The 16,870-nt window shown below is 40.5% G+C and overlaps 1 protein-coding gene across 5 annotated transcripts in view; it reads right to left on the bottom strand.

Moving 5' to 3' along the window:
- Positions 1-16,870, bottom strand: part of FCRL4 (Fc receptor like 4) — a 40,173-nt gene that overhangs the window by 12,459 nt on the left and 10,844 nt on the right. For 3 of the 5 annotated variants that reach the window (XR_001882956.1, XM_017860067.1, XM_017860070.1), the window contains exons 3-9: positions 15,225-15,376; positions 11,839-12,019; positions 10,513-10,670; positions 8,939-8,959; positions 1,960-2,214; positions 607-861; positions 18-302 (exon numbers count right to left, since the gene is read on the bottom strand). Coding sequence is in view for 4 of the 5 variants with exons in the window: in XM_017860067.1 (XP_017715556.1) it covers positions 18-302; positions 607-861; positions 1,960-2,214; positions 8,939-8,959; positions 10,513-10,543 (847 nt within the window). In the remaining variant the exon portion in view is untranslated. Of the gene's footprint in view, positions 1-17; positions 303-606; positions 862-1,959; positions 2,215-8,938; positions 8,960-10,512; positions 10,671-11,838; positions 12,020-15,224; positions 15,377-15,985; positions 16,086-16,195; positions 16,265-16,870 lie in introns of those variants that run through there. The other 2 variants (XM_017860069.1, XM_017860068.1) reach the window with 2 other exon arrangements.

Here is a 16,870-nt window from a genome sequence, read left to right as displayed (position 1 = left end):
GGTTCTCCAACACTCACGCTGCACATGGATCTGTAGTGAGAGACTGCGCTTGTGGATGTTCCCCATCACTGTTTCAGCACCACACCAATAGGATCCTGAGTTTTCTCTCCAGATGGCTGGGAGCTGGAGTTCCCGGGACCGGCTCCAGTTTGACAGGATGACCCTGTCATCTCTGAAGAAGATGAAATGAAGTGGGGTGTCCGACCGCTCTGGAGGAAGCTGTGTTTCACAGCTCAGGTTTACAGAATTCCCCTCTGTAGGTTGAGAGTCTGTAGCTTTCAGCTCTGGATGTGGAAATAGTTCTAGAGAGAAGAGGTAAATCAAGTTCTGAGCATGAGAGTATTTAGCACTCTGGGAGAGACAGGTTTGGATGCTCAGTCCCAGGAAACTTCAGACACACAGCAAGACAAACTTGTCAAGCCCACTATCAAAATTTTCTACCACAGGTTTATTCAAGTACAATCACCCCACTTTCTCTGCCTCTTAGAGGACTTGTGCCTCTTATCTATCCAGAGTTTCAATAGTAACCCATAAATTCCTTCCTTACATTCTCAGTTTCCCACCCCTGACATTACTAAGCAAATCTATATGAACTAAAAGACTCACCTTGAATTTTAATTATTTTGAAATTTGATCTAAATACATCATTGTTGTCTCCATATCCAAAGCATTGATAATTGCCATTGTTATTTGAACTTGCATGTGGGATAAGAAGATCCCAGCTTTTATTAAAATTGGGAAGAATTTTTCCATTCCAAGTATATTTCACAGCAGTCAATTTCTCGTTCCTCCTTCTGTGGCATCTCAGAACCAACGTGTCACCTTCAAACACAGAATATGGGACCTGCAGGATTAAGGAGTCTGGAAAAGACACAGAGAGGAGATCGTCATTCAAAGCATTCCTGCTACTTCCTTCTTCTCTGTCTCTTGAATTACAAAGGCTTTATTGTTTTCTTCTTTCTTCCACAAGATGTAGTCTCTTGATCCAAGCTCACAAAACTCCTCCTAAATCAGTGTAACATGCTTCGGATACAATTCCTAAATTTCCTAAATAAATCCCAGAGGCAACTATTTTATCATTCAAGGTCAGATTCCAAAGATAAGGAGTCTAATATGGAGAATAAAAGCTGAGAGGAGGGGTGATCAAAATCCCTGACCTAATAGAGTACGTCCGAACTTAAAACCAACCTGCTCACCGAGTCTCAGAGCAGGAGCTATGAAAGAAGGGGCACTTGGAGAACTATGTGAGGAACTCTTCCTGGGCATTGGAGTGTGATTTGTAGCAGGATTCTTGTCAGAGACACAGTCTAGGTTCAAGGGACAGTGGATGTGGTCCTCTATGGAAATTCCATGCTGTTCATATTCTAATGATTCTAATTTGAGGTAAGCTATATCTCTTCTTTCTTAGATGACTGTATTGAATGCCTATGCCTGTAGACCATGCCCTTGCAAGTGACCAAAATCATTATCAATCAGGTAAAACTGGATGGGAGGAGCTGTGGGAGCTTGATGCCAATCAGAGGGAAAACTAGCAATGAGGAAGGGGCACCTAACAACAGGTGGGGATAAAAAGCATCAAGTCGGAGATTTCCCACCTCTGAGCTCCTCTGATGGCACTTCTGTCCTCAGCACAGTTATGTGTGTGTAACTTCTCCCTTATGAGGTTATAAAGCCCTGCAGGGCAGGATCTGAGACAGTTTCATTTTTGTACTCCCTAAAACTAATTCATTTTCTTGACCGTGTAAGTGTGTGGGGATGTCGATTAATATTAACCATTTAAACTCAAGTTTCAATCATAGTTTGAAAAACACTTGTAGACATTGGATGGAAAATGTGAAACTAAAGGAGCTGGGATCGAGGGTTAGAGAGGAGTGAAAGACCCCAGTTCGTGGAACTGCAGGGAGCTAAGATAAACGGAAACCCTTTATAAAGTTTCAACTAATTCACCTTCTTTCTCACCTGAAGAAAAGAGCAAGCGCACAGGGTTACTTCGCGGGGAGCCCTGGGCCTGGCATCTGTACCGTCCAGATTCCCGAACCTTGAGGGTGTTTCCTGGGGTTACGGTCAACTTTTCTCTCCAATAGTGCAGATGATACCATATTGTTTTCTCTGTTGCATAGAACTGAAATCCATTGCAAGTCAGAGTCACTCTCTCTCCTTTGAAGAATGTGGTCCATGGAGGATGGACGGAAATCACAGGTTTGTGTGCAGCTGCTGAGGAGGAAAGAGTAGTAGGCCTGAGGTGGAGGTGCCTGCAGTCCCAGCTGCAGTGGCTTGTGTAGTTTACACTGGAGGACACGGCTTGGGAGTTCCCTAAGAGGCCCCTGGATGACTTCTGTTTCCCCAGGTTGCAGGTGAGCTGTGCTCACCTCCTCCAGGGTGTAGTGGCTGCTCAGCGGTCTATAGCAGCAGATTGGCCTTTCAGAGGGAGGGCAGCCCTGGCAGGATCCACTCAGCAGTGATAGATAATGGGAGGCTCACAAACCCTCTCGCTTGTTTCAGTGAACCAAGTCCTCAGGTAGGTAGTTGGAAATTGCGTTTCTCCTGGACTCTCATCTGAGATCTTGGTGTTACAGGGACCTCTTTAAGATGAGTTCTAGTGTGTGAAGGGTACCAGAAAATGCCATCTCCAGGCTTGTCTCTTTGGCATATGGATTATTTTGAGCCAAAGGCCATTGAGAATCACCAGAAAAGTTCTAAAAGCAAGGCACAAGTTTTCCTTTATAAGCGAAAAGGGAAGTTTTCCCTTATAAAGGAAATTTCCTTTTGTAAATGTGTCTCCCTCTCCCACACTAGGAAGAGGAAGACTCTTAACAACTTTCATCGATAGAGAAGGCGTTGACTTAAATATGCATAAAAACCCTTGTTTACCATGTTTTTCCTAGTCAACCTGCCACAGCCTGCCTCTCCCACCCAGAAGCCCAAAACTCCTTTTCCTTTGTTTAGTCCAAGATGATATACAGGTTGAGTATACCTTATTCAAAACACTTTGGAACAGAAGGGTTTTGGAGTTTGAGTTTTTTTCAGATTTTGGAACATATGCATAAACCAAAAATCTGAAATATGAAATGCTCCAATGAGCATTTCTTTTGATCATCATGTCAGTGCTTAAAAACTTTCAGATTTTGGATTTCAGATATTTGGAAGAGGGATATTCAACCTGTGTAAATCTCAATCATCTGGCTGCCTCCTTCAGCCATTTTTTTCTTTGTAAATTCCCCTGTGTATGTACATAATTAAATTTTTTTTTCATTTGTTAGTCTGTCTTCTTTTTTTTTTTTTCCAAGGAGTCTCGCTCTGTCACCCAGGCTGGAGTACAGTGGCGCGATCTTGGCTCACTGCAACCTCTGCCTCCCAGGTTCAAGCGATTCTCCTGCCTCAGTCTCCTGAATAGCTGGGACTACAGGCGAGTGCCACCATACCCAGTTAATTTTTTGTATTTTTAGTAGAGACGGAGTTTCACTTTCTTAGCCAGGATGGTCTCAATCTCCTGACCTCGTGATCCACCTGCCTCAGCCTCCCAAAGTGCTGGAATTGCAGGCGTGAGCCACCGCGCCTGGCCTAGTCTATCTTTTATCAAGTTAATGTATGGGCCCCAGAAAATAAACCTGTAGGATCAAGAGACTTTTTCTTTGCCCTCTTAAGGTTTGCTGAAAAATCAACTGATGAAAGGCAGATTCATAGGAGAAATGGCCTACAAATTTATTAACATGTGCAGGGCAGAATTACAGAGTGATTCCCCAAATATACCAATAAGGCCCAGACACTTACACAGCCATTTTTGGAGGGGAGTGGGGAGACGGGGAATGTAGGTAACTCTTTTGAAGGGCAATAAATAATGACCATGGTGAATTAATGGATAAATGGTTCTATTTGGAAGATGAATGAGCCTGAAGGATAGATATTTTCTTGTGATGGGGTCTGTTCAGGTGTGGTTACACCCGTCAGTCTTCTTTTCTACAGTAGAGAGGAAGGAAGAACAGCTGTGCTTACTGGTGGGTCGATTGGTCTTTAGGTGGATAGGGAAAAGTTTCTTCTGCTGGTCTTTAAAGGCCTTTAATTCAAAATACTAGTTATACCAAGTGGCCACATTTTGGGGTGAAATATTTTGGTTTTCTTCAAACCTAAGAGAGATGGAAATTTTTTCCCTCCCCTACAGGTAGCATGAGCATGTGGTGGGATAGGGGTTATAGATGGAGTGAATATAGAAATCAGGAGGTCAATTAGACTATTATGGAAAGGGGTTTAATTTATGTTTTTACTGTCAAGAAATATGTATGGGAGAGGTGAGCAGGCTCTGTCTGTCCTAAGAAATATATCTAGACAGCTGCAGAGAGTAAGAGTGCAGGGAGCTAGGTGGTCCTAACTTCCCAGACCTCAAAGCACTCTCTTGTGACAGTAAAATAGTAACCCTACATGAAATTAGGCCCTAAAATCTTTGAAGCATTGGTGGATAGAAACTGAAGAATTTGAGGATAATACAAATTAAAAATAAGAGGCTTAATTCTCCCTGACAAAAGGAAGAGACTTTTCTTCCTCTTTCAGAATTTCTTTCTCTGTCCTTTGCAAATGCATGTAAATGTTTATATTGGTTAAATAACCAAAACAGCATGGTACTGGTACCAAAACAGATATATAGACCAATGGAATGGAACAGAGGCCTCAGAAATAACACCACACATCTACAACCATCTGATCTTTGACAAACCTGACAAAAATATGAAATGGGGAAAGGATTCCCTATTTAATAAGTGGTGCTAGGAAAACTGGCTAGCCATATGTAGAAAGTCGAAACTGGATCCCTTCCTTACACCTTATACAAAAATTAATTCAAGATGGATTAAAGACTTAAATGTTAGACCTAAAAACCATAAAAACCCTAGAAGAAAACCTAGGCAATACCATTCAGGACATAGGCATGGGCAAGGACTTCATGACTAAAACACCAAAAGCAATGGCAGCAAAAGCCAAAATAGACAAATGGGATCTAATTAAACTAAAGAGCTTCTACACAGCAAAAGAAACTATCATCAGAATGAACAGGCAACCTACAGAATGGGAGAAAATTTTGCAATCTACCCATCTGACAAAGGGCTAATATCCAGAATCTACAAAGAACTTAAACAAATTTACAAGAAAAAAAAAACAAACAAACATCAAAAAGTGGGCAAAGGACATGAACAGACGCTTCTCAAAAGAAGACATTTATGCAGCCAACAGACACATGAAAAAATGCTCATCATCACTGTCATTAGAGAAATGCAAATCAAAATCACAGTGAGATACCATCTCATGCCAGTTAGAATGGTGATAATTAAAAAGTCAGGAAACAACAGATGCTGGAGAGGATGTGGAGAAATAGGAGCGCTTTTACACTGTTGGTGGGACTATAAACTAGTTCAACCATTGTGGAAGACAGTGTGGCGATTCCTCAAGGATCTAGAACTAGAAATACCATTTGACCCAGCGATCCCATTACTGGGTATATACCCAAAGGATTATAAACCATGCTACTATAAAGCCACATGCACACATATGTTTATTGTGGCACTGTTCACAATAGCAAAGACTTAGAACCAACCAAAATGTCCATCAATGATAGACTGGATTAAGAAAATGTGGCACATATACACCATGGAATACTCTGCAGCCATAAAAAAGGATGAGTTCATGTCCTTTGCAGGCACATGGATGAAGTTGGAAACCATCATTCTCAGCAAATTATCACAAGGACAAAAAACCAAACACGGCATGTTCTCACTCATAGGTGGGAATTGAACAATGAGAACACATGGACACAGGGCAGGGAACATCACACACTGGGGCCTGTCAGGGGTAAGAGGCCTGGGGGAGGGATAGCATTAGGAGAAATATCTAACGTAAATGACAAGTTGATGGGTGCAGCAAACCAACATGGTGCATGTATACCTGTGTAACCAACCTGCACGTTGTGCACATGTTCCCTAGAACTTAAAGTATAATAATAATAATGATAATATAATAAATAAGCCTACTGCCTGGCTCACAACCCTGGGAAGTCCTGGGAACCACCTTTTTGAATACAAACATCTAGAGAGAGAGTTCCTCTGTCTCTCTCAGTTCCTGTGGGAGAGTAAGGACCTAACTTTGGTGGCCTCAGCTTTCTCCAGTGTGCAAAACAACTTGCTGTTGTAAAGACAGAAGTTTGTTTCCCTTCAGTTACTTAAGATGACGGGGTGGAATCCTTTCTGTCTTTGCAGCTTCTTAGTGGATTGTCTGTGATGTTCATCATATTCTGGCTTATTGCTTATTCGATAATACAAATGTTTCCTTTCTCTACTACCCTTGTGGAGAGGATTTCTGAGTTGGGAGGAGATTTTGTTTTTAATTGTGTGCCTTCTAAGAAGAAACTGTTTCTGAGGCTCTTTTTAATCTGAATGTTTGTGTTCTGAGTTTTGTAGTTCTGACTTTGTGCTGGCTAACAACAAAAGTAACTACAACACAAATTATTCACTATTAGAAATATTCACTCAAACGTCCTTACCAATATAATACTACTCTCTAGCCTTCTCCAAGATCAGTGCTTTGGTAGGCTAATCTTTAGTAGGTGTACAAATGAAAATTGATTGCTATTTTAGATTCTGCTGAAGACGCAGTAATTTATAAACTTGGTAATAGTTATGTGAAACCACTGATCTGATGAGTTATAAAATCACTGAAGAGTATGGCCCAGCAAGACCTATTAATGATTATGAAGGAGAAATCAATAATAGGGAAAACACTTGTTTGGCTCTCAAAAGTCAGTTCCAATGCTCTTCTCTTTAACCTGTTGCCCACTAACGTGTTTGAAAAAATGAAGTACTAACTTTCCCACCTACATGATCCAGGTCTGAATAAAGGGATGTCAGAGAAATAATGCTAGGGATGGACTAGGGAATAAGGATTCTGGGAAAGTGCTGTTCCTTTATTTGAAAGAAGAGATGTACTCTGGGTGCTCTTTGACAGCTTCGCTTTCCTTCTCCACCTGCCTCCCTACTTCTCCCCACTTTCTGCCTTCAACAAAGTCATGAAGCCTGGAGCTGTTGCAGCTACCACATTTTGAAAAGTCAATATTAGATTCATGCTTTGTCCTACACATTGCCTATGGTAATGTCACTTCTGTGAAGTAGAAAATAAAACACATTATTTTCATTTGTATTGATTTTCAAAAATGAAATCTCAATTTTGGGGATTGCTATTTACTATAAAATTTTTAATAGAATAACTTCCAATTATTTTCTTCTTGGAACCTTTTCTACTCAGATGAGGACTGTCTGCCTTTAAGGATTTATAGACAATTGACTTTTTAAAGTTTAAAACTTTAAATATTCTTGCCTTTGTCCAGAAGAACTTCCCAAACAGATCTTTTAATACATCTAAATTAGAAGAAAATGCCCTTTCTCTGTTTGGGGGGAAAAAAGAAAACTGTAAAATAACCCAACTTTATGTTTTACAGGAAGAAGCTAAATGTTCTGTTTGGTAAGGTGAAACATCTGTGTGTCTCTGCAGAATTTATTTTATTTTATTTTTCAGATGGAGTCTTGCTCTTGCCCAGGCTGGACTGCACTGGCCTGATCTCAGCTCATTGCAACCTCCACCTCTTGGGCTCAAGTGATTCTCCTGCCTCAGCTTGTAATCACGTGCCACCACGACAGGCTAATTTTTTGTATTTTTAGTAGAGATGAGGTTTCACCATGTTGCCCAGGCTGGTCTTGAACTCCTGACCTCAAGTGATCCACCTACCTCAGCCTCCCAAAGTGCTGGGATTACAGGCATGAGCCACTGTACCCAGCCTCTGCAGACACTTTTTAAAAAGAAACTTCTGTATTTAAAGGTTTAGACAGAATACCCGATGTCATCAGTGGGAATGGGGCTGTGTTTCTGCTGAAGAGAATAGAAAACCCTACCAGTATGTTCCTGGGAAGCACCTGGATGCGGGGCAATTGACACTTAGGCAATAGGTCTTCTACTGGAGGGAAGGAGAATTTATTTCCTTTGATGTGTGCAACTAGACTCTTCTTTGCTCTGAGGAAGCTGCCCCTGCTATGTGCAGGTGGCCCTATGGCCAAGAAGGGACATAACTTTTCAGGGCCTTCGTGTGTTTGAGACTGATTTGATGGGCTTTGAGATTAACTACATCCTTGGCTGTAGTGAATTCAAGACACTTTTTGTATTTCATTTCCCCATTCAAGAACCATTAGCAAAGTCTGCCAAGTTATAATCTTGTCTCAGGAAGGGTGTGTGGGAAATAGTCTGTGTCCATGGCACCAAGGAGGGGAAGAACAGCAGACTTAGGAGCCGCAAGAGACAGTGCACCTCAAGGGGGCCAAGACCCTTGCTGGCTCCAGCAGCTCCTAGGGTGCTCTAGAGGAATGGCCCAAACACCTGTGAGGCGGCTCCCTATGGAGGATGGGACTTTTTGTTGACCAGTAGGGTAGATGGAGACTCAGGGTCATCATAATTTGAGCTATTCACAGAGAAGCGTGTCTCCATCGGATGTGGAAGTTGGGGATAAATTTGTTACACGTGGTTAGTGGAAAAGCTGCTGGAGCCCCAGCCTCCCCCAGTGAAGTATTGGCTTATTTCTACCCTTTTCCTCTCGGGATGCTATGCATTCCATCAGGCTTGGCTAGAATCCCACATCAGGCAGGGTGGCAGCTCCTCCTCCTGTGGACTCTGTGACACATATCCCAGGCCCTGCCATGTTTATCCAGCACAATGGCAGTTTTGGTTTAAGAGAGTGACCCCCAAATAGCCTGATTCTTAGAGTCAGGGTCACCATACCAGCTGATGTTTCCACATCCCTGCAGCCCTCAGGAAAAGAATGAAATGGACAATGGGGACTCTTGTAAGTATTTGAGATAAGATATAGTTATTAGGAAATCTAGAGACATAAAGGAGAAAGAAAATAAGGACTTACCAGATTGTCCACAGACTGGAGCTGAAAGAGAGTAAAGAGCCAGCCATCAGCATAGGCAAGGAGTCCCAAACTATTCACCCTGAGAGCCCACACACTCGTATGCTACTTCCAACCAAGAGGAAGAGAAGCACGTTCCGTTTCACCCATCCCAGGGAAGTAGGGAAACACAGTGGCCAGACGCTCAGGCTGTGGGTTCAGACGGTCTGGTTTGAATTTTAGCTGTATGACCCAGGGCAAACCACATGAACTTTCAAGTCTCAGTTTTCTCATTTGAAAAATGAGGCTCTCAAAATGGACCTCATAGTAGTACTGTAAGGAGTTAGATCCATAAGGTTTCAATTAATGGCTGCTGTCATTAATTTTTTAGTATGGGACTGCTGCTGCTCCCTCTTCTCTTGACTCAGAACACTTATTATCATAGCTAATTTGGAACTCAAAATGAGACAGACAGTAGAGGGTAGTAGTTAAAAGCCTAGTTTCCAAAGTTAGATTATGGGTTTGAATCCTGTACTAGCTGCATAAACCTTAGGGACAAGACCAACATCTTTGTGCCTTCATTTCCTCATTTGTAAATGGGAGTTATAAAAGTTCCACCTGATCAAATATTAGAGAATTGGATAAATTTATACGTGGTGTAACCTTAGAAACGTGGGATGTGGTCAGGGCTCAGCAAAAATTAATTGACATCCTCACACATTATCGTATAACTATTTGCGTAATATTTTTCTCCTATTGTCGAGTCAGATGTTCTTGCATATGTACATTGAGGTTCTATTGAGAATGTCACCTCTTGAGGGCAGAATCTCTGTCCTTCAGGTCTCCATATCCTCTGTGGTGCCCAGCAGTGTGGTATGCCAAGTATACCCATCCATTCACTCCTTAGTTCTCATCATATGTCAATCACACTAACAGGTCTTCCCTTAGTTGGGGTCTGGGGATCAGGTGGGAACTAGACAAATATGCTTAATAAATATTTAATGTACAACAGACTGACTATTCTTTAATTCCCTAGCTTGAGCTACTAGAAATCAGTGCCTCATTTGTACAAACACTGACAAGCGGTACAAAAGCAGGAAGAAAAAAATCAAAGGGAAACCATCTTATCTCTCCTCTTCTCATGCTCTTTGCAAACATCAGAGTAGGTTTGATCTTAGAATACAGAGAAGGAAATAACTATTCCCAGCAGATGATCCTTTCTACCTGAGTTCACAATCAGGACTTGGTCCTTCACAAAGAACTCAGTCCATCTTCTCTTCTGGGTCCTCATGCTCTGTGACTTAGGGACTGAACCTAGCCATAGGTTTCTTTTACATAAACAAAATAAGTCCATTTGGGGTAAAATGATTTTCCGTAGGCAATTAATAGCAAAAGTAGATGAGAAATACATCTTTGGAAATCAATCATTATCATTTTTCCCCTTCTACCAGTAAATCATTATCTTTCCGTTTTGTTCATTTTCTGCTGTTCTAAAATGGGAGTAAAAATCCATGATTGCAGCAGCCCAGAAAAGAGGGCTTTTGCTCATGGTGAGGCTCAGCTTTGCAGCAAGCAGAGGCCTCCTCTCAATCACTTACCAAAGAGCAGCAAGGACGCCCACAGCAGCATGGAATCCTGCTCCAGGGTTAGAGAAGGAGTTCTTAGTAGACAAGCCAGGTCAGCCCAGATTGCCAAAGTAGCACTCGCCTACACCAGCACCAGCAGTGAGCTCAGTAAGCTTCGTCTCTGCATAAAGCTGATTGAGATAATGAAGTGAAAGGAGGAAGCAGTGGAATCTTTCTGAAAACACCAAACAGCAATGTGGCCCAGTGTGAGAGAATCCAAACCACAAAAATCAAAATTTAATAGAACTAAGTACTGCTGTGACATCCTGGTATAAATCACTTCTGAAGGCTAAAGCTACTCTATTTTCAGGACTCTCTAGCCTCTGTCTTTCAAGGAAATCACAACCTATTCTCTCTGCTACCAGAGACGAGGTAAGATTGCAGGCATATTGAAATCCACATAATCTAAGGATGTCTCTGAATCTCGCCAGAGATGAAGAATTTCTCATTCAACACGGAAGAGGCCTCCTCTGACCCCTGATGCCTTTACTGGAATACCTCCAGCAGGCCGTCTGTATATCTGATGAAACATCTCAATCACAAGGCAACTCTCACCTTGTCTGATATATATGAAAATATCCTGACTCATCAGTCTGGGAGAAGCCACAGCTTTTGATCTGAGTAGAAGGCAAGCTGAGGAGTAAATTATAGCCCCATCATGCTCTTCCTAGATAATAGACCATAACATTTTTACTTAATGTCCTAGAATCCGAAATTTGCTACAGGAATGTCTTGGCAAATATATATTGATTGAAATACATATGCCTGGTATCTGGTGGCAGAAAGAATAAGTTGTGATATCCTTGAAAGACAAGAGGCTACAGAATTCTGAAAATATGATGGCTTTAGCCTTGACATCAGGATGTCAGAGTGAGTACTTAAATAATTCTATTAAATTTTGATTTTTGTCATCTGGATTCTTTCACACTGGGCAACACGCTGTTAGGTGTTTTAAGAAACACCTAATGCTCTCCCTATCCATAACAAACCTGAACACTCTGCTCATGTATCCCAGAACTTAAAAAAGAAATTAAGAAAAAAAAACAGGGAAAAATCCATAATGACTTTTTTGGTACATATAACCTTTTGGTATGTATAACTCTTCAAAACTTTTTTATGCTGTTATCTTGTGTATATAGATACAAAAAAATGTTAATGGCAAAAAAAAAAAAAAAAAAAAAAAAGAAACACCATGGTGCTTCAGGTATAGTGCTAGGTGCTGGAAATACAGTGTTAATCAAGACTTGGAAAGCTTTCATTCTAGTGGGGAAGACAACAAGTCAACAGGAAATTACATACGAGTGAAAAGTGTTCTGAGAGTCCACTAGGAGAGAAATCTGACCCAGTTCTGGGGATGTACGAGAGGCTTCCCTGAGGAAGTAACATCCAAGCTGAAAGAATATCATTCCAGCACTGAGAGATTAGCATGGACTAAGATGGAAGGCAGTTATCGTGACCATCATCATCACCCTCAAGATATCTGTGAATAGATGATAGACATAGGATGGATTAAGAGTGGTCTGTATTTTTCTAATATAATGTTTTTCTATATATTTGTAATATTTTATTTTCTTACTAGAGTTTGTATCAAACATCAACTGTATTTTAGACAACGTCCATGGCCTTAGAAGAATAAAAACGTGAATAAAGTGAATCTCTCTTAAAGACTTAAAAAAAATCAATGTGCTAAGGACCAGAGTAGACATAGGCACAAGGAACCATAGAGACATAGAGCTGTCAAGGCGGCAAACGGGTCCTTTGTCTCCTTGCCTTGTGACCTTGCTGTCATCTTTCAGCTGCCTTCACTCGTCCCAGGAGGAGCAAGGGTGTAAAATGGCAGTCAAGAACCTGATCTGTAGAATCCCACACATCTGGATCAAACCTTGACTTCACCTCTTGCTATTTGGGTGACTCTGGTCAAGAACTTAGCCTCTTTCACACTGGTAAAAAGGAGATAAAAATAATGTCCAGCTGAAGTGGATGTCGATATTGATGTTTGTATGAATACATTAATGACGTGGAACTCTTGAGTCAGTCCCTGTGCTGAGAACTATTCTGTAATACTCGAAGTAACAAGTATAATGAACTGGAAAGCACTTTATAATTGACATAATATTCTACCATCATTTTTGTATTCCTTATAACACTGGAAAATAGTGTTTTGCATGAGTTTAGAACTCCAATATTTATTGATTGACTAAGGATTGAGGGGAAGTTGAAATCATATTGCCTGTTTTCTTGTTTCTACTGTATAAGTTTTGTTGAATGAATAAATTTCAATTAGCAAAATAACATTTCACGTTTATGACATTATACAAGATGTCCAAACACAAAAATCGTATTTATTTACAACTACTGTGTAAATGTTTAAGTTTACATCAGTCAAGTACTATTTTTGTTGTTGTGTTTAAGTCACGGACAGAAATGTTTTAGTTATTGGTTCCAGAAGTATGGTTTTACTTTGAAACGTCAGCCAGGGAGGCCGGGCGCGGTGGCTCAAGCCTGTAATCCCAGCACTTTGGGAGGCCGAGACGGGCGGATCACGAGGTCAGGAGATCGAGACCATCCTGGCTAACACGGTGAAACCCCGTCTCTACTAAAAATACAAAAAGCTAGCCGGGCGAGGTAGCGGGCGCCTGTAGTCCCAGCTACTCGGGAGGCTGAGGCAGGAGAATGGCGTAAACCCAGGAGGCGGAGCTTGCAGTGAGCTGAGATCCAGCCACTGTACTCCAGCCTGGGCGACAGAGCGAGACTCCGTCTCAAAAAAAAAAAAAAAAAAAAAAAAAAAAACATCAGCCAGGGAATACATATACCATGATTTATTAAGCAATTGCTTGACTAACCCGGAACTTTTAGATTTTATGTTAACAAAGGACAAAAATAATTGTTTTCAGTGAGAATGTAAGAAACCGAAAATTTGAAACTTTTCTAATTGTTTTGAAAACATTTAAACCATTACAGTTTAAAAAATAAATTTTCATTTTGGGGTAATTCTAGATTTATATACAATGGTAAGGATAATACAAAGAGTTCCCATATAGGAAGCCCTCACCTGTTTCAATTTCCCCTACAGTTATCATTTCACATCATGGTGGTACATTTGTCAAAACTAAGAAACAAAGATTGCTGCATTGCTATTAATTACAGGCTTATCCAGCTTTTTTCAGTTTTTCCATTGATACCTTTTTCCTCTTCTAGTATCCCCTCTAAGATACTACATTACATTTGGTTATCTTTGCTCCGTCTCTTCTGGTCTGTGAGTTTCTCAGTGTTTCCTTGTTTTTCATGATCTTGACAGTTTTGAGGAGTACTGGTTAGGTAGTTTGTAGTGTCTTTCATTCTGGGTTTGTCTGATGTTTTGCTCATGATTAAATTGGGGTTATGGGTTTTCACAAAGAATACCACAGTGGTAGAGTATCCTTCTCATCACATTGGGAGTATGGAATTTCAACATGACTTATCACTGGTAATGTAAATTGTGATCACTTGGTTAAGGTAGTGTTTGCCAGGTTTCTTCAATGTAAAATTACTGTTTGTCTTTTTCTATATTCTTCTGTTTGGGAGCAAGTCCAGCCCACAGTCAGGGCGAGAGGTGAGGTGGGGGGATTTGTCTCCTTGTTCTTATTTACTTATTGATGTAGCCATCCATTCAATCATTTATTTATATCACTATGGATTTGTACGTTTACTTTAAACTTTGGTAACAATATAAAGCTTTATTTATTTTGTTGCTCAAATTGGTCCAGCTTTGGTGAGTGGGAGCTCTTTCAGGTCAGCTTCTTTGTGCCTTTGACAAACCCTCATCCTTTTCCTTGTTGGAACATTTTTGTACTCTCTGGCACTATGAGATGCTCCTGGCTCATCTTACATTTTCCTGCCCCAACTCTGGAATCAGCCACTTCTTCAAGGAGCCCCAATTCCTTTCAATGGAGATTGATATTTAGAAACCAAGATCTGAGTGTGAGTATGGTCTTTACTACTACGGGAGAATCACACATTTTTAACTGTGTGATAGGGAGTCTGTGGTCTTGTCAGTGCTTTATGGGTGGGAAAAATACTGGTGGGATAAACTTGTTCTTGTTATTAAAAGACTCTTCTCCCAAATCAGTGGCTATATACATAATGATTTCTATAGCCATTTGTTAGTGATGGAGGAACAGCTGCTTGGAGTAATCAACTTTGAACTTCAAAGAAAAGGCAGTGAATAAGCTCAGTTACATTTATTTGTAGGCTAGTGCCATGTAGAAACTTCATTTTATTTTCCATGATGGCAGATAAGAATATTTCTAGCCTTCAATGGTAAAATATAATCTCCTTTTGTTTTAGAGACTTTTCAGAGATGATTTCTTGTTCTAAGTTGAGACTCTTCTATCTTCATGAACATACAGATCTTTTTGCTCAAAAACTTGTCCAAAGTGAGAACAGAATCACAGGTTGTTAGTGCCCTCTATTCTAGATTCATAGATCCACAGTTATGTAGTAGAGGGTGTAAAATGGACACCAGATTTGAACTCTAAGGCCTGGCTATGGTTTTGCTTCATCACTTAGAAGCTATGTAGCTCAAGGCAGATCCATTTTGTTACTTGGAGACTTTAACACCAAAACTTTGATTTCCCCAATATTTTTATTTCAAAAAATTTTAAACCTTTCAAAAAATGGCAAGAATAGTAACAATAAATACTTACCCGCTCCACTGAGAGTTATCAGTTATTAACATTTAGCCATATTTGTTCAGCTTTTTCCTGAGGGTTGGCCAAGGCAGTGCTGTTTGAGGGATGTATCAGAAGGTTGCATGTGCAGGCTGGTTCATTCCAGTGTATTGTATTATGGGATGGAGCTGGGAGCAGGAAGAGAAGTAGGAAGCTGTAAGCTTGGAACCGGAGACCAGAGCCTGCTTTCCTTATCACGCCTTGTTCTGACATAAAATTCCCATGATCTTAAAATGTTATATTTGAACCCAGACTTCCAGGTCCTTATGAAGGTATATTTGTCAAAGTAGGAGAATAAAACACATCTTATTAGGTTATTAGATTGATTTATACTTTTTTTTTTTTTTTTTTTTTTTGAGACGGAGTCTCTGTCTGTCGCCCAGGCTGGAGTGCAGTGGTGCGATCTCGGCTCACTGCAAGCTCCGCCTCCCAGGTTCCCGCCATTCTCCTGCCTCAGTCTCCCGAGTAGCTGGGACTACAGGCGCCTGCCACCACGCCCGGCCAATTTTTTACATTTTTAGTAGAGACGGGGTTTCACCTTTGTTAGCCAGGACGATCTCGATCTCCTGACCTTGCGATCCACCCGCCTCGGCCTCCCAAAGTGCTGGGATTACAGGCGTGAGCCACTGCGCCCGGCCAATTTATAACTTTTAAATCCCCGGATTTGTATTAGGAAGACCTCAACTTGCACTGTTGCCAGGGCCTCTACAAAAGTTAGGGAGGCACAGAACACTTACCTAGAAGGGGAAGGGAGATGCTGCTTTTCCATCAATTCACTTTATGTGGAAACTGATTTTCTACTACATTCATTTCTATTAGCCAAAACTGAGTTAATTTCTTGAAAAAGAATCACCAAAATAAAAGTTTTAAAATCGTAACTTTTAGATTTCAAGATTTCTTAAATGAGGCAATTTATTAGACTGTGTATTGAAGAATTAAAAAATTACCTAATTTTACTTTAGGTGCTAACGTAAAATCACGCATCCACTGGTAAACAACATTAAGCTAAGCATTTTATGGCTTCCAAATTTTATCCACAAGTACTCATTTTTAGCTGGAACTGCACATCACAAAAACATTCAACAGAGAAACACTTTAGAGAGGTGTATTTACAAAATTAAACTGGATAATGAGCTTCACTTCATGGGAGTGGAGGAAGTTTACATTTTACTGATTAATCCTGGTTTGATTACGTTTTGTAGATTGGTACCCCTGGCATCAGTTTTAATCTGGCTCAGCCTATTTCAGGGGGTGTAAATTCAAAACCTATGGGAGCCAGATAGGCAATGTAGAATGAAGAAAGTAATGTGTAAGAAAAACTAACTGCCAAAATTTAATAAAATTTGATTATTTTTGCTGAACTATTGGATATGTGTGTAACACAATACAAACACTTGTTGGAGGTTATATTTTAAATTCACATTTGAAAAATACAAATTGGAATGAAGACACAATTAATTTTTAATTTTTCCTTTATTATTTATCATTTCTGAACTGGGGACTAAAAAGTTGACATCTCTTCTTTTGCACCAAGAAATCAGTGGCAAAACTTACATTTCACAGTGTATGTGCAACACAGGATTCAGCTTTGTATCCTTTAAATGGTTGCGATATTTAGTTTA

The sequence above is a fragment of the Rhinopithecus bieti genome, unplaced genomic scaffold (genome assembly GCF_001698545.2).
Source record: "Rhinopithecus bieti isolate Rb0 unplaced genomic scaffold, ASM169854v2 scaffold_53775, whole genome shotgun sequence".
Classification (NCBI taxonomy): domain Eukaryota; kingdom Metazoa; phylum Chordata; class Mammalia; order Primates; family Cercopithecidae; genus Rhinopithecus; species Rhinopithecus bieti.
This window is presented reverse-complemented; position numbering and strand designations above follow the sequence as displayed.